Here is a 17,584-nt window from a genome sequence, read left to right as displayed (position 1 = left end):
ATACATTTGTATCATGTTACATTATATATTTTGTGTTTAGAAAAACATTTCAGAGTATTTTATACCGTAGCGTTATTTTTTTCTGATATTATATTTTTGTTGAATAACAGGATCTTTCGTCACATCGAGGAGCAATCATAATCTTTGGGTTAAACTCAAATGGCTTCCTACACCCTATTAAGTGCACTTTATGTAAATAAAGAAATATTAGCTTCTGCATCAAGATACTGTAGCATATGCCTAATAGAAAACTAGTTTGGACTGACTCACATACGGTATGACTCTCTATGTGAGTGCATTAAGTGCACCCTTTGAGTGTAGAAACTATAGTTTCAAGACGCACACAGTACCCTATTTAGGGAATATGGAGCTATTTGAGATCAAGCCTAACTTTGCAATGGCCACACATTGAGGGGTGAAACGTGCCTACTTGTACACATTTTATGACCGTTAACTCTCCGTCTTTTTTCTGCAATGGTAGAAGAGCCAGTGGTTGTTATAAAATACATTCGCGTTGGCTTATTTTGCAGATTCGTTGAGAAAGACTTTAACTGAATTTAATTTAGCTCGCTCAGTTCAAAATGAGGACACTGCTCAAGGTAGTTAGTATAAGCAGGACTTGTGCGCGTGCATTTACCCCCATGCCGGGTGTCAAGGGGCTTCCCGTGCTGGACTGCAGCTTAGGACTGCAGAGTGCAGTGGGTAAGTGGGGTCTAGTTGAATACCACAGTAATGTCCCCAGGATTTCTGTACTCCGCAACAGCTTCTTCTCCGAGGCTGACAGGAAGGGGTGCCCCCCTCCATTAGCGCCCTCAGATTTCAGCCTAAAGCTAGCATTTAATAATCAGTTATGCAGTAGTGCATCTCTCATCAGTTTGACAAAATTCCCGACTTTGTACCCTTTTTGTGTTTAAATCTGTCAGTGCTCTCTCACTACAATACCCAGCATGCCTTACACGGACATACATACGTCAAGGAGAGACACACCCCCCAATGTAAACCATTGGGTTACATTGTTTTTGCTGCATTAGCCAAAAATGCATTAAAAACACTAATTTATGTATAATTTTGAAAAGATGTGACAAAGTAAGTATTTGATCTCTTGCAGGGGAATGGACTGGGATGCAGAGCAGACGTTGTTTGTCCTCAGTGGAGGGCCGGACTGCCCCGTCCATGCTGAGACATCTGATCTCCAAGATCACAGCCACTGGACCCATTACAGTAGCCGAGTACATGCGAGAGGTCCTGACCAACCCGGTTACGGTATGTAGCAATTTACTCATTCAGTTTTGAGGACAGTACTTACATCTGTAATTTGTAAACATTTGCCTCATCTGTCACATCCCATACATGTGTATACTTTTCAAAATTTGTCCAGTTCCTTTGGGGTCACATAAGTCACAGAATCTGCTTTTTCTCCTGTTCTCATGACAAGCTCTGTAAAGGTGAATTACTTCCCTGCAGAGCGTCTTTGAACATTTACAGATGAATTCTAGTACACTTATTCACTTTTAGTATCAACACTACTTTTCTTGATACTTCTCTTATCAATAGGGATATTATGTGAAGAATGACATGCTGGGAGCTGATGGAGATTTTATCACATCACCAGAAATAAGCCAGATGTTTGGGGAGGTGAGTATATATCAGATTTTCACAGATTCAGAGATGTCTGAATATTGGTTTAGGGGGAAACAAAGTCATTCAGTGTAGCGGTCGACCTGTATAGCACTTTATTTCATAACGGTTTAATGCAAGTTGTGATTAAGAGAATTCTCAAAAATTCCAGATCTCTGTTATTGTTATACTTGATTACTAATAATTGCTATGGACCCTAAAAAAAACAGTTGATCCCTAATTCAGAACGGTCTGATGTGAAGAATACATAAACAACATTGTGTAACAATAGTTTTTTGATATTGAGTGTATTTTTTTTAATCATTACACTGAAAAAACTCACAAATTAATCATTATCAGCATTACATATAAAATGTCACAGTTTCAATGGTATTTTGGGATAGTAAATAAATTGGTTACGTTTGTGTTGTGGTCATGGTGACTCCAAGCCATACTCTGAATGAAGGCTTACACAATATTGACTGAATTCTTCAGAATATCAGAGAATCTGTGAAAGGAGGGGTTTCCCCTAGAGCAGTGTTAAACATATTACAAAAAGTTAAACAAAAAATACACTTAATTTCTTTTAATTTAATTTCTGTAATTTCTTTTTTAGCTTCAAATCCCCCTAACTCTCTCTCTCTCTGTTTCTCCTGGTCTAGCTAATTGGTATCTGGTGTGTAAGTGAGTGGATGGCTGCAGGAAAACCCAAAGAATTTCAACTTGTAGAACTGGGGCCAGGAAGAGGTTCCCTGACTAGTGACATTCTCAGGGTAAGTACTGTACAGTTCCTTACACTGAGATAAATTCTTTAATCAGTTTTGTATGTATGGGTAGTTAACCTGTAACAGCTGAAGACACAGAAACATGCGTATGTCTGTATGTAGCATTTGTAGAAACATGCTGAAGCTTTCTGTGCAAATCCTTCATTAATTATTGGAATAGTCTGTACTGAACATTTAAAAACAGACAAATGTTTAAACTGTGTTTCTTCTCAGACTTTAATGAACAGTAGAGGGCACTGTTTAGCCATGTTGTGGATTAACCAACCAGAAACTCATATATACATATTTTCTTTCTCCATCCAATCAATCTCAATAAATAAAATCATGTCCCGTCCACAGTAATTTCCTGCTGACATATCCTGTTTCACTCAGATACATCATGTTAAGAGATCAGCTTCACAGTGGCTTTAAGGTCGATCCACAAATTTCCTATGGTGTTTGGGTCAGGGAACTTTGAGGCCCATTCCAAAGATTCAGTTTGTATCTCTTCAGGTTGTCCAGGGTGGATTTTGAGGTGGACTTGGATCATTATCCTGCTGTAGATGCCCTTCTATTTTCAGTTCCAGATGTTTTGTTGGTGGTTTGCCATTTGCATCCAGGCTATGGTGGTGTTATGTAGAATCTTGTATTTCCTGCACCTGTAAAACACAACCCCAAAGCATGCTACCACTCCAATGCTTCACATTTGTCAAGGTGTTCTTAGACCTTGGTTTAGATTAGCAGTTCTCTTTGAGAGTTTTCTTGATTTTCTGCTAACTTAAAATGCTTGACTGCCTTCTCATAGCCTTCCCTTGCTTTGTGGGCATACTTTCATCCTCAGATCTTTAGGCAGTTGCTTAAAGGAGCCCATTGTTGCCGAGTGTCAGCTTAAGGTTTGAAATTTGGTTCAGTTCCTAAGTACAGATTATAGTACAAATTCAGGCCTGATTCATTTTTATATATCAAGCCCTAAGACCATGTCAGAAATACCTGGGCCTTTGCAATTCTTAAGCCACATTGATGATTTTGATATTTTATTTATTTGTTTTTTTTTGAGTAACTGTGCAATAGGATTTGCTGAATAATATTGTGTCTTATGTTTCATTAGTTACGTTTACTACTACTCAGTTTCACAGTGACATTGTATATAAAATACAAATGGACCATGCAGTTGTATACAAATGTTTGGACAGCCATAGTCCATGCTTTGTTGGTTTCCTGAGTGAAAATAAATATACATTCTCTACTGGAAACAAACTTAACCTTCATTCTCTGCAGAGCACAATTTCTATTTCTTGAACTGATTATATGGGAAAAAAATAAAACATAACGTATAAAGTGTGCCATGCCAAAATGTGAGCTTATTTACACAAGAAATGAACAATACATATAATTTCATCAGACATTGTATACAGCTGTATTGTTGCATGCAGTATATGTATACAAGGTACAAAAATGCGTACCCATGTGTGCGTTATAGGTTTTCGGGCAGTTGCAGTCAGCTCTAAATGGGGCAGCAGTGTCTGTCCACCTGGTCGAGGTCAGCCCAAAGTTAAGTCAGGTCCAGGCTGAATGTCTGGCAGGAGAGAGCACTCAGGTGTGTGTGAGTGAGGATGAAGGAGTGTATCGTACTGGAACTTCACGTACCGGTCTGCCAATCTCATGGTACCACAGGGTAGAGGATGTCCCCAGAGGTACACATGCTTTAATACTGAGCTTTTACAACAAACAAGTTTTTATATATACTGGTTCTCATTATAACTGTATTTTTTCTCACAACAACAGGTTTCAGTATATTCTTGGCCCATGAGTTTTTTGATGCTTTGCCCATCCACAAGTTTCAGGTATGTAAGGCATGGGGATCTTGTAGTATGATTGTATACTATAGTACAATTTAGGTAACATTCCATTGTTTGATTGTGTAAACATATATGGTTAAAAATGAAAAATAAACAATAGCAACAACATAATAATAAGAAGAGGATAATTTTGTGTGCTAATTCGTTCCAAAGAGGGAAACATTTTATTATATTTTCTAATGTTTTATTTGGGTTAATTATTTTATGATTAATTACATTTTAAATTAAATTGTGAAGAACTGTCTTTGTAGACGATTTGACTTATTTACATCTACAAAACTTTAATCTAATCTAATTTTGCAAACCTAATTTTATGCATACGACTGGCCTATCTGACTTATTTGTGGTTTGTCTATGGCATGAGTGACATGAAATAAAAAGGGTACATTTAATTTTAAAAGTGTAATGGGTCAGTGTGCTTGATTGTGTTTCATAGAAAACAGAGAAGGGTTGGAGAGAGGTGATGATTGATATTGACCCAGAGGATCCAGAGAAGCTGAGATTTGTGGTTTTCCCTGCTCCTACACTGGCCTCCACTACACTTATACCAGTGAGTGCTCAGACTGTGTTACAAGAATTTGCAGTGGAATCATTATATTAGAAACATCAAGAAATGAATTAAATAAGATATATACATACATACTGTAATTATCTGCAAGTTATGTGCTTTCAAATGCGATCACCAACTTCCCATACATACAAAAACAAGGCATTATGTATGTGGGTGTGCAGCTTAGCATTTTTATCTAAAACCTGTGGAGTTGCACAGGACTTGCAAATTAAAATTATTTCAATACATTTATTATCTCTTAATTCTATTAAAAACTTTGATTGCAACCTTTATCATGGTGGTTGTGTAGTACAATTTGTAATAACACACATATGCCAACGTGTGTGAGTAAACCTCTGAGGTTCATTAGCAAGAGAAACAGCAAAAAACTGAGATTTCCTCTGAAATCAGGCTGCCCGTACACCATCTGGCTTTAATTTGCCTCTTTTATACAGTTTATACATTTAGAGATGTGTTTGATCTGGCTTCTCTGGGGAAAATGACAGTCTTTGATTGGGCTGCCAGAGGTTTACATCATGTGTGCAGTGACTGGGAGAAACCCCTGCTGTAAAAGCCATGCCTCACGCTTTATTGCCAGGAGTGTGGCTCTAAATGTCCTTTTCCTGCCCAGCTCTGACCTCAAGGAACCCTACCTCTTTTCAAATAGGGTTCAATTTGAGTCATTTCCAGTTCCCATCCAGTAGCTAGTATTCCCTCTACCACATGACACTACCAGTGCTGGGGAGGTGATGTGACGTTCAGCAAATCTTTTCAAACTGCTGCTATTGCAACATCATTGGACAGCTGAACATACTTAGATCAACTACACCAACTATCAGCAGACACCTGCACATGGTAGCTTTGCCCTGAGTGTCTGGGGGGGAAAGCAAGGCCGATTATGCCCTCTGGGAATCCTGCCATGGGCGTTTTCTAATGATGGGTCCAGTGCTTAGAAGGCTGCGCCACTTGGGAGCCTCTCAGGAGACATCCTGCTTTATTTTATCAAAGCTTTCAACATTGCAAAGCTAACAGTCTAGTTACAAGCGAATATGTAGGGCCCAAGCTAGTCATGATACAGTGGTACAGTACGATATAATACAGCACAATGTGATATGTTCCCTGTTAGTTTCACACTGGACTTATGAGACAAATGTAGCTGAAAAGTAGTTGAATTACATGTAAAACAATTAGCATGGTGCTAACGGCATGCCTAAATCATCACACACTCACCTTAGAAATTTATAATAGACTTTGCAATTTTTTCTCACATTGTCTGACCCACTGTTGTCTGTAAACAGAGAGTAAAGTACACATAAAGAATGAAGTTAAGAATTGAAGTGTAATTAGCTTTGTGCTAATAAGAAGCAATACTCTGACACCCAACATGCACCTGAGGTAAAGAGAAAAACTGTAGATATTATAATAGATATTTCACTGCAAAGCTCTGTTTAAATGTTTGTTTGTTTTAAGTGTTTGTTTGTTTGTTTTACTGCTTCTTATTCTACAGGCAGATGAGAAGCGAGAGCACGTGGAGGTTTGCCCAGACAGCGGAATCATTGTCCAGAAGCTGGCCAATCGAATTGTGGAGGACGGCGGTGCAGCAATGATCGCAGATTACGGACATGATGGGACAAAGACAGACACTTTCAGAGTAAGCTTTATTCATAATTTCTAGATATAGTGTAAAGCTATCCTTGCCTTTTCATGACGCCCCAGCAGTAGTTTGTTTATCAGTGTGTCTGAGTCTGGTCTGCCCTCTTTGCCCTCTGCCTGTGACTTGAGGAACTTGAGGTCAGATGTCCTTGGGTGTAAGGACATGGGTCACTCAGCGTAATGTGGCCAATCTGCCTCGGTGGCCATAGTGTTTAACAAGCAGGGGTTTGTGTATGTGTTTGTGTAGGCATTCAGCACATATAGCAGAATGTGAACATGAGGAGTTTAAAGAGATATTTCAGTAAAATTGTTTTACAATTGCTTTAAAAGGTTCCCCTCTTAATACAAATAAGAATGTATCAACCAAGACATGTATCTAAAATGTCTAAGGTTTACTTCTGTTGTACTGGACCTTCAAAGCTAATGTGACTAAGTAATGGAGTAATGGAATACATTAGCTGGAATAAAAGCTTATGTGGCTAATAAGTAATGATTATACCCTACCAGTTAGCATGGTGCATAAATCATCAATAAACACTCTCCTCAAAGCACACTGAGTTGTCAAGTAATCTTTAATAGACACACTTGTACATGAATTAAGTTCTAATACTAATTAAGTGAAAATATTACGTGGACTTGGTCATTTTAATAAGCTGTTGTAAAGGTGTAGTATTAAACAAGCCAGTTAGACAAAGATTGAGTTCCTAAGTACATCTGGAGTACTGAAATCAATAAGGTGTTTTCTTACGAAGGGCTTCAGGGGCCATAAGCTGCACAATGTTCTACTGGCCCCTGGTACCGCGGACCTGACGGCAGACGTAGACTTTAGCTACCTGAGAACAATGGCTGGAGATGAAGTCGTCTGTTTGGGACCAATCACACAAAGAGCCTTTCTGAAGAACATGGGAATTGACACGCGTTTACAAGTGAGACCGAATAATCACCTGCAGACTGTCCAGCACACTTTGTGTTACCCATACTAGAATAATCTGTTTTGTTTGGGTAAGAGGGTAGAAAATCATATACACGTCCATTCAAAAGTTTGGAATCACTTTTCAATAATGTAAAAGCAATATGGGGAGAGATAAATATATACAAATATTATAATATGCCAGTCCCATGCAACTTGACAGTTTTATAGAAGCCTGCTGTAGTCAGTTTTGGAGCTTTCAGATACATTATCAGAAGGGGCTTTTCTTAGGCTAAGTTTCCCTAACTAAGCGTTTAGATGGAAATGTATATATCAAGTGTGTCTAGAATGTTGACATACTGTATCCACAATTAACTTCTCAACGCACCCATGTCACCATTACATTTAAATTTGTCTTTTTTTTTACTCCCTCAGGTCTTGTTGAGAAACTGCCATGATGCCTCAACACGAGCTCATCTCATCCAAAGCTACGACATGCTGACCAACCCTGAGAGGATGGGCCACAGGTTTCAGTTTTTTTCTCTGCTCTCCCACAGCCGGCTGGCTGAGCCTCAGGAGGAGGGAGAGGGGCTAAAGAGGATAAAGAAAGGCAAAATGCCACTGCCTGTGGCTGGATTCACTCATCTGGGCCTGCAGTGAGGGACGCCGCACTAATACGGGCTGGAAAATGTATTCAGACTCATTAGTTCTCCACTCTGAGGCAGAAACTGGACATGTGTCGAGCAGTACGTTTCTCTATTGACTGCCCTGCTTCGGAAAAGACTGCTGTCTCCTAGAGTGCACACAGATTATGATTGTCTGACTCAGGGTTGAATGTCAAGTTGTTCCCCACATGACTGTATGTTGAATTGAGCACTGTGACTACACTAGTGTTCCTTGTCTGACTAAGTTTTTATGGTGTAAAACATTTTTTCTTTAATTAAAAAAGGTTTTTAAACATTTCCTTCAGGACTTTCAGCTTTCGGTGTCACTTACCTAGAACACATGTATGTGCATAGCCTGACTAGTCACACACAGAGCATTGGAGAGAGCTGTGCAATTCTTGTCAACAAATCCATGCTTCGAAGGCATAAAAGTTGAAGAAACTTTTTCATAACTACAAATCTACAAATATAAGCTAGCTGGCTACTTTACCGATTTTGTAAAATGTCTAGTTCAATGCTAATATAGACTAACAAAATTCATTTTTTTAATGATATATACAACTATTTGGGTTTGATTGATTAAAATGAATTAAAAATCAATCAGTTTTTTTTAACCCCAATTTGACTCCCCAATTTATATGGCCAATTGCCTAAATTAGGCAGCCAACGCGCTCAGAGAAAAGCGGCAGGTCCCTAAGCTCTGATGTATATCAGCTAACAGACACCCGTGCTGGCCAACATCAAATTGGGAGTGATTTGGAGGGAGGGCGCCATCTACCCACTCAGAGAGAGTATGGCAATTGTGCTCTCTCAGGCTCCGGCTAAGGATGGAAAACTGCATGCCCTGGGATTAGAACTAGCAATGCTCAGATCATAAAGGCAGCATCTTGATCCGCAGAGCCACTCTGAGCCCTCAAAATAATTTTAAAAAATAGCAAAATATAAAGTGATGCCACCCATCTGAAATCAACAAACCTCTCCTGTTAAACGTTTTAAGCTCGAAGAATCTTGAGTTTAACTAATTGAACTGGTTTAAGTAATTAGCAAAGTACAGTACCTGTGTGACATTCTCTGCCATTCTTGTCAGCCTAGCTTTCTACCTGTGTTTGTGTGTGTGTGTAGAGCCGAATGCCAGACTTCACACATAGGCAAATGATTACACGTGCAGAGCATGAGCATGTGGGCAGGGACATGAAGTGGGTAGGTGGACAGGCAGCTAGACCATCTGCTAATTTTATTGAAGTGAATTGGACTGGGATTTTATAGTCCTGTGGCCTCCTGTGGCATTTCATGTATTGTTTGCTATCAAGATGCACTATTTCAAGTATTTCAAGACATAAAAATTATTTCTAAAATAAATCATCTACTCCACCTTTATAGACAAACAGACTTTACCTTGTCAGGTAACAATAATAGGTAAGGGCTTTATGCATATGCCGTGGAAAGTCCAAAAGAAGTACTTCAATGTAAGTAATCAATGCAGAAATCATCAGGTAGCTGATTCAGTGTCATTAAAATAAGGTGAACGTGGTCAAATGTTCTAGAAATGGCTGTTTGTTGGCAGACTGGACTAAGTGGACTTTAATTATGCACCTACTGGAACATCCAGACAGTAAGGCATTACTCTTACTCCTACTTCTTCTACTCCTGCCTCTAGTCCGACCTAGTGGTGTTGTAGGCATCAAGTGGTTTATTCACATAATGTGGAGTATATTTCTTATCTATGATTTAAAATCAAAAGTGTAATCAGTCAAGAGTCAATAGTAACAGCAAGATTTTTCCTTTTGCATTTACAGGGTAATCTCATCAATTTTCTAAAATGTCAGCATAATTGCGGTGTGAACACAGTCATTCAGAGTGGTGTAACGTGAAATGCAGCATTTTAGAAAAAGCCTCAGAATGGTTCACAGTGGCAGTGAATGGAACCAAATCTTTAATAAAAATGTAATACCACTAAAAGCTCCCTCACAGATTATTACACATAGTGGTTATATATGATGCTTTAGGCCTTTTGTGATAGCTTAGAGAAGGTTTGGGCCTAATCTCTAGGTAGCAGTTTTCTTTTTTTCATATTTGCCACTACTTGATTAAGATGATACTTTATAGACATTGTGTAGCAGTACAACATAATTTAGCCACCGTATATAACCCATCCATGGCAGTGAACACACACACTAGTGAATTATATGTTGGAAGACACAGCCACCTCCGCACCCAGGGAGCAGTTGAGCGTTAGGTGCCTTGCTCTAGGGCAGTTTAGTCATGAATGTTGAGGGAGGAGGAAAAAAAACTTGCAGCCAGTCTGGCAACTTTTTGGTCCCAACACCAGCCCTCCTCTAACCTTTAAGACATGTAGAGCTTTGGATAGTAAATGACACCTGAGTCTGTAAATTTCTCTAGAATTCCCTTTTTTTTACACCAAACCCACTCTAACTTGATTTGAACCTCAATACATGAATTGTGCTGCACATTAAAAGAGGAGGACTTACATTCAATATCCAATCACTAATGTTCTTAGGGCAATGTTCAGATTTACTTAAATCATCTGATTTGGCTGATATAGTTGTTTATTGTCTGAATAGCAGACAATGTTACATTAATCCCATGTTAATATGTAAGGAAAATAGTACTGGTCCCATAACAGAGCCTTGTGGGACACCATATACTACTTACTTTCATGCAAACAGAAGATGTGCTATGATATACACATGAATAAAATGTAAGCATGTGTGCAGTGTTTAATTATATACATGATATGGAGCAAAAAGAAAAACAAATATTGAGTCAAAATGTGAAGCAACTAAAATGAACGAAGCTTTCAGCTTCTACGGCTCCAACGTTTAGATGAAGAGAGCTGGTCTGGCTGAGGTGGAGGAGCCCCCGGCTTCATCTGCTGCGGGTGGAAACCATTACTGGCCCTCGTGGAGTCACCACATCTGTTAGTCATTTAGTTGGAGTGGCATTAGGGAGCTCACACACACATACACTCACCCACTGAATGCTGGTTTATGTCTTGACAGCAGTAGCAGTAGCAAACATATACGCTCCTCACTGCTTCAGCAGCAATTAAAAGATAGCATTACAACAGGGCCTCCCATCAATACGGCGCTCAATACTAATAGCAGACCTCACTTTCTGCAAGGAACTTATAGCATAAACAAATCTGTTTGACTTTAATTAATGCAGTTTGAAGTAATTCTGGGAATTTTGGCAAAACCAACACTTTATTATCAGACAATGAATGGAAGTTGTGTTGCCTTTAAAACTAAAAGCAACGGTAAGATCATTTATATGATTTATACTCTACTCTGTCACACAGACTCAGCCTTAAAGACAGTATTGCTTCATACCCGTGGAAAACTGGCATGCAGGCACTGCGTTATTACCCAGCAGTACTGCTTTCTTCCCCACAATCCTCGCCGTTCATTTAACATGAGGCCCATGGGGAGCAGCCTAAAGTAACCACAGAGCAGAGCTGCTCTCTGCTATAGACAGTCATCTTCCATTTAAAAGACCTCAGCCATAGTCACTGACAGTTGTCGAACGATTTAGCCTCATGGATCCTCGTGGACCTTGTCTTAATGTTGAAGCCGTCCTCTAGTAATGGCAAGACTCAACAATTTTACTTTTATCATTGTAACAGATCTACTTATCACTCAATTTGAAGTAGTTGTATGTGGCCCATATCCTAAATTTAATTAGGCTCCACCTTGAAATGCTCATGTAAGTTTATGACCAGAAAATTTAATATGACACTTTTTTCAAACCTCCTCTTAATGTCTTAAGCAGGATTCTGTTCCTTTAAGACTGACCTGTGTACTGGCTAAAACTATACAAAGTGAAAACAAATATGCTGTGAGAACAGTATAGTCTCACTAAGACGAGTGAGGAAAACTGTCAGGTCATCTGAAGGATGATGTTTTCATTTCTTTCATAAAGCTGAATAGGTTTGAGATCAAACCACACGGGAAACCACACTCACAGATACAAAGATAAGATAGGCTCAACTTTATTTGAGAAACTGATGTATTTGCTAAGCTTGATTAAGGTCTTGATTAAAGACTTGGTTTAAAAGACAACTCATCCTTTTCAGCATGTCAGTTCCTTATACTTGCCCCAGCATTAGCTGTAGCATTAGCTCATCTGAAGAGGCAGCTTTTCTAACACAAATCTAACCATTAGACACAAAACATGCCACTTTGATTAATATGATCATGGTTTCCTCAATCTCTAGATTCAATAATTGCTTCTAAAGTTTCCTTTCTGCTACTGCAGCATAAGGCTACAGTTATTTGTGGTGCTGCAGATGCTTCCAATTATGACAAACATAACAATTGAAACTACTATAGTTGGGACTCATCAAAGGTTTGCAAAAGGTCAGTTAGGTCAAATCCAGCGCTCTATATTGCGATACTGGCAATACCTGCAATGTACTCAGGAAATTGATAGGTAATGTTTACTGCAATAAAGATATCATTGTCACATCACTCCCACACTTCATTCACACTTACGCAAAGCAATAAACACTACCGAGTTGTAAAGAGGAAGGTTTTATTAGATATGTGAATACTAAAATATACAAAACAGTGATTGCTGCCAGTCCAGTGGCAACCCAGACTAACAATGATTCTCAGGAGCACGTCATCATCACCTTTACAAAAATGGTGGCCTTCATAAGCTCATGTGTTACCCCACAACCAGCTTATCACATTGTCCTAAAGCATGAGATCACCTCACAGCATATTCTCCCAAACCTCTCCATCCTCAGGGTCACCCCTCGTGAATTATCCACACCAATTTAACTGTGACATCTGTGTTAGCTAATACTGTCTGAATAAGTATGTTAAATTAGCATCATCTTTTACACGTCAGCATTGTAATGACATTCCTCTAAATTTGGGGTTTAGGCAGTGGCTCCCATTAAAAACAACCTAAAAACAACAGGCAAATGAAACATGGTGCACAACATGACACACAATGAATGAAAATGTAACTAATTAGTTCAGCCATTCTCCCAGTTCTCTTTGCTAAAATGCTGATGCATTTTCTTCACAATTTGTTGGATTCACCAGTGGATAGGGGCTTCAGAATGCTGAAGCGATCCTTCATTGTCATAATAGATTGAATAAAAATTGTCGACAAAAATGTAATACTATAATTAATAATATTAAAGGGGGTTTAAGGGTACAGTATACAGATCACATGGCCCAAGTGTAAGTAGAATGCTAACTAAAATGCAAGGCAGAGGTAAAAGCTGAAACACCCCCCAAAACAGCTTACACTTGGTTTGTAATGTCTGTCTGTAAGCTAGTAAATGTCAACAGGGAACACTAAAGCAGCAGGACGACCTTAAACTGTGTAATCACATATCACCACGTGAAACCGGAAAGTGGAAGTTCACTAATTGATTTCCAAATGAAACAAGAAACAAAAACACTTCTGTAAGAGGCACTTCAACTTCATGACTTGTCCCCCAAAGGAAGAAGGAATGTATTGCAATATATTCTAAAATGTAAATAGAACATATTGAATATATTCAATAAAGTGGGTGTTTCCATGGGAAGGTGTTACAGTGTTAAAAATTGAAGGAAAAAATATGTCACACTTCTCTGTGAAAGTGCTGCACTCCAATCACAAAACCATTAGCAACCTCCCACAGTATGTGTGGCAACTCAAGTCGAAATACCATTGATAACCTACATAAAATAGGTTTACATAAAAAAGTCCATAACAGAGCACAGATCAAACTAAACAAATGAAACATTTGTCACAATTCTGGTCTTAATGATCACCTTCCCAAATTACCAAACCAAAAGATAGGATTTCCAATTCCTAGTGTTTAAAGTGCGAGGATTCTCAGGTTTCAGTCCAAAATCCTGTTTCCTTTGTAGTCTTCATATCTCAGCTGCAGGGAATAAAGATGATTTCTGAACTTGATAGCAAATCATAGCTCTGTTCAGGAGTCATCAGTTAACTTCATGAGCCCCTAAATGTACTGAATAATGTTTGCACCACTTAAAAAATAAGCTATCAACTGAAAAACATTGTAGTCATAATAATTAGTAATATATCTCACTCTCATAATGAGATATAATAATAATATATCTCATAATGAGGTATAGTCTCAATTTTGACTTAGTTCATGGTAATTTGAAGTCTGATCATAATAACATAAATAAGTAATATTTGACTTACTTATGAAATATTATTACTTTCATTATTATTACTTTCATTATTCTGAAATATTAAGTCACAATTAAGAGTAATTTTCTTTGTGAAATATTGTCATTATTAAGTCATTATTAAGTCATTTAAGTCAATTAAGTCATTATTATAATAAGTCAATAAGTATTTCTACTCTTCCTGTTATTATGACTACACTTTTTTCAGTTGGCGGAAATGGGCTTCCATAGCAAATGTGTTTATATCTAACAGAAAAAAAGCACTGATGTTTTGGTAGTTTATCTTAAATGCTTAATAATATTATGTCAGGGATAACTGAGAGTTTTCCAGACATGAGGGTACATGTCTGAGATGGCCTTTATCATTGTAATTTTCTTCATTTCACTATCTCAGAAGTAACAGAAACTGCTTACACATCATTTGTGTTCCAGTTCAGAATCAATACTCCTCCCATAACCCCAGCACACTACTTTCTGTACGAAAAAACAACTTAAAATATCAATATTGTGTAAAATATCGAACGTCTGCAGTTGTGTAACACTCACAGTGAAAGTAGAAAAATATAATATAGCTTTTCAGGCTACAATGCTCCCATTTAGTCCTCTTAACCTGGGTTTGGTCCAAACTCATAGGGCCTTTTGTGGATGGAGAGGCAGTGCAAATGTTTATTACTGTTAAAAGGAGAATTCCCAAACACTCCTCACGCCACGTCATGTCTCTGGAATGTAATGAAAGGAAAACAACCTGAAAACCAGCGTTGTGCCCTTGTCCTGGTTTCCCACGTTGCAGAGCTACTCTTCACAGCTGCTATGTTGGTAATTACTTTCTGCCCCCTTTCGCTTTAAAGTCCTTCATCAGAACACGACGGCAAGTACTTTTCCACTTCATACTCCCAGTGTCTGCAGTGGCGAGGATGAAGGGCCAGAGCACCTTCAGAGCAGAATTAGCCCTTATGTCTGTTTCAGAAACAGGTGCAGGAAGTCCTCCTGGCCACTAGGGGTCCTCCTCCATGTCGTCCAGGTTAGGCGCCATAATGAAGTGCTTTGGATAGGGCAGATGCCTCTCATCAGCATATTCCTCCCAGCGTGCGTCGTCGCTTTCGTGAGTGATGTAGCGTTCTCCTCTACGAGTTTCAAACTCTCGAAGATCCAGCCATGTCTGATAGTCCTGAGAGAGAAAACAGTAAAGCCATTTCTTACATTGTGTCATAGTGTCAAAAAAGTAAGTCAGAGGCTGCGTCCTAAACCACACACTTGTGGACTTTACAAACTACATGAATAAATGCTTTTCTAATTTCTAATCTTTTTTTTTATAATATTTTTGTTGCAGTATATAGGTTGGATCAGTAAATCAGTTTAATGCAATTTCCCAGCACACCAAAAGAAAGCATCTAAAAACTATTTTTAAGCCTAAATTATTTGGTTCTTTTGTCCATTTCTGTTTTCCAGTTGACCACTAGGTAGTAAATAACTGTAAAAATAAAAGATATAAAGCTTTGAACTTTGCGTTTGAACTGGTCAGTTTTAATACGTAAGTGTAAATAATACATTATCTTGTTCACAGTATCAAATGACCATAAATCTGGTAGTTGCAGGTATGTCACTGGCTGTGAATGCGAGCAGTAGTGTTTGTGCCAGCACTCTTTACTGAAAGAACTGCTACAGACAAAATAAATGTATATGTTAATGTTCAGTGTAAGCTTCAAATAAAACACATGAAAATATCTGTGCTTAATCTAGAACGACCAGAAAATGTTGATGTGCATGTTTTCAAAAGGATTTTTGACTTTTATGGCCTAAACTGATGGTATAGTTCTAACAGTCTAATAGGTGTCAGCAGAAACTAAACAACTTTGACACACACAGTTTAAGGAGTGTGTGTTACAACGTAGTCAGGCAGTTAGCATGATGCTCATATTTCCAAAACTTCGACACTAAACATGACTGATCTACAGAAATTTGTCAAACTATTATTGTAATGCTTTTTACAATATGAAACATATGTTGTAAAATGTTGAGCGTCTGACTAACAGCTGCTACAGTGAGCGGCAAACAAATATTTCAATGCATATATATATATATATACTGCTATACATACACCTTGTCTTTACACTCCTGATAAATAGTGTGTCCGTACCTGAAGCCATGGATGACTGAGAGATTTGTCTACACTGTAGCGCTTTCTCATCTTCACTTGAAGCAGGTTGTTGATCAAGTCGATTGCTGTGTAAGAAACAAAAAAGAACTGAGCAAACCTTCTCTCTAAAAGACACGACGTCTGCTATATTTATCTCCAGCCAAACTAGCTGATCTTTATTTATACCAATATAACTTAATATGATAAATATGATATTAATTACATAACACTACAACAGGAAACACACATATAATGTATAACATAAAATTTAACGCAGTACATATTTAGTCTTAGCAGTGCTAGATAACATGCTGAAAATGTCAAAATGTCATATAAATACTTAACCATAGATCTTTTAAGCTGCACTTGATTACACTTAAGTACACTTTAACATGCAAAAAAAGCATTCCTCCCCCACGTTGGTTAAAATGATAGCCATCATGCAGGCACACCCGCTGTACCCTCCTACCTTCCCCAGAGATTTCCTTCCAGGGGTTGGGCGGGTACATGAAGGCAGCGTTCTGGATCTGGTCGTTAATGTCCTCGTCTTCGTTAAAAGGGAAGGTGCCACTCAGGCTCACGTAAACGATGACCCCAACTGACCACATGTCCAGCGAACGGTTATAGCCTTTACTGCGCAGCACCTCTGGGGCCAGATATGCTGGAGTGCCCACAACTGACCGCCTGAATGACTTTTCCCCAATGATCCGTGCAAAGCCGAAGTCACACAGCTTAACCTATAGTCACACACCGGGATGGCAATGTTATAGTTAGTCAATGTTAATAGTCTTATAGTTAAGACTGTGTAAATTTACACTTAATAAAACATAATATATATAATATTAATTAGTTTTGAGAGAAAATAAAATACACTAATATCATCATGCAGCATTGTAAATATACTGTAATATTTATACTATTATAATATGTATTTAATTGTAGTATATATTAAATACTGTTATATCATTCTAATTTGTCTGCCCTGCGACTTACAACCGTAATCACAGGAAGAATTAAGGTTCTATTGTAACTTAATTCTCCATATTTTGCAGCTTTCTCAGTCGTTTTCCACAACTTTATTTCTCATTCTAGACATGTAATATCTCTGCATTTTTAGTGAGTTCTACTAATATTCTGAAATTGTCAGGCTGCACAGGACTGCTCTGCTATTCAGCTGTAGCATTTGCTGGTCTCCAGATCACCAGCCCCACCCCTAAGCTCCCAAAAATACTCACACAAACACACCC

At 38.3% G+C, this 17,584-nt stretch overlaps 2 protein-coding genes across 4 annotated transcripts in view; one reads left to right on the top strand and one right to left on the bottom strand.

Moving 5' to 3' along the window:
- The first annotated feature begins 428 nt into the window (after positions 1-428).
- On the top strand, positions 429-8,283 carry ndufaf7 (NADH:ubiquinone oxidoreductase complex assembly factor 7). Of its 2 annotated transcripts, XM_072656596.1 has the most exons (10): positions 429-702; positions 1,109-1,263; positions 1,555-1,635; positions 2,280-2,390; positions 3,862-4,075; positions 4,167-4,225; positions 4,677-4,790; positions 6,298-6,441; positions 7,196-7,369; positions 7,789-8,283. In XM_072656596.1, the coding sequence occupies exons 1-10, from the start codon at positions 582-584 to the stop codon at positions 8,011-8,013; spliced, it is 1,398 nt and encodes a 465-aa protein (XP_072512697.1). In that variant the 5' UTR covers positions 429-581; the 3' UTR covers positions 8,014-8,283. The 2 variants fall into 2 exon arrangements, with proteins under 2 accessions (XP_072512697.1, XP_072512698.1); XM_072656597.1 differs by lacking the exon at positions 7,196-7,369.
- Positions 8,284-12,552: 4,269 nt separating this feature from the next.
- Positions 12,553-17,584, bottom strand: part of LOC140561616 (serine/threonine-protein kinase D3-like) — a 64,123-nt gene continuing 59,091 nt past the window's right edge. For both annotated transcript variants that reach the window (XM_072686847.1, XM_072686854.1), the window contains exons 17-19: positions 16,807-17,074; positions 16,338-16,423; positions 12,553-15,368 (exon numbers count right to left, since the gene is read on the bottom strand). In XM_072686847.1, coding sequence (XP_072542948.1) covers positions 15,195-15,368; positions 16,338-16,423; positions 16,807-17,074 — 528 coding nt within the window. In that variant the 3' untranslated portion in view covers positions 12,553-15,194. The remainder of the gene's footprint in view (positions 15,369-16,337; positions 16,424-16,806; positions 17,075-17,584) is intronic.

Source organism: Salminus brasiliensis, chromosome 1 (assembly GCF_030463535.1).
Source record: "Salminus brasiliensis chromosome 1, fSalBra1.hap2, whole genome shotgun sequence".
NCBI lineage: Eukaryota > Metazoa > Chordata > Actinopteri > Characiformes > Bryconidae > Salminus > Salminus brasiliensis.
The sequence above is the reverse complement of the archived record's forward strand: the minus strand, read 5'-3'. Positions and strand labels throughout refer to the sequence as shown.

Coding starts and splice junctions, on each gene's coding strand:
- ndufaf7 (XM_072656596.1), top strand. CDS start 582: ATGAGGACACTGCTCAAGGTAGTTAGTATAAGCAGGACTTGTGCGCGT. Junction 4,076..4,166: donor GGTAGAGGATGTCCCCAGAG/GTACACATGCTT, acceptor TCACAACAACAG/GTTTCAGTATATTCTTGGCC. Junction 4,226..4,676: donor TGCCCATCCACAAGTTTCAG/GTATGTAAGGCA, acceptor TGTGTTTCATAG/AAAACAGAGAAGGGTTGGAG.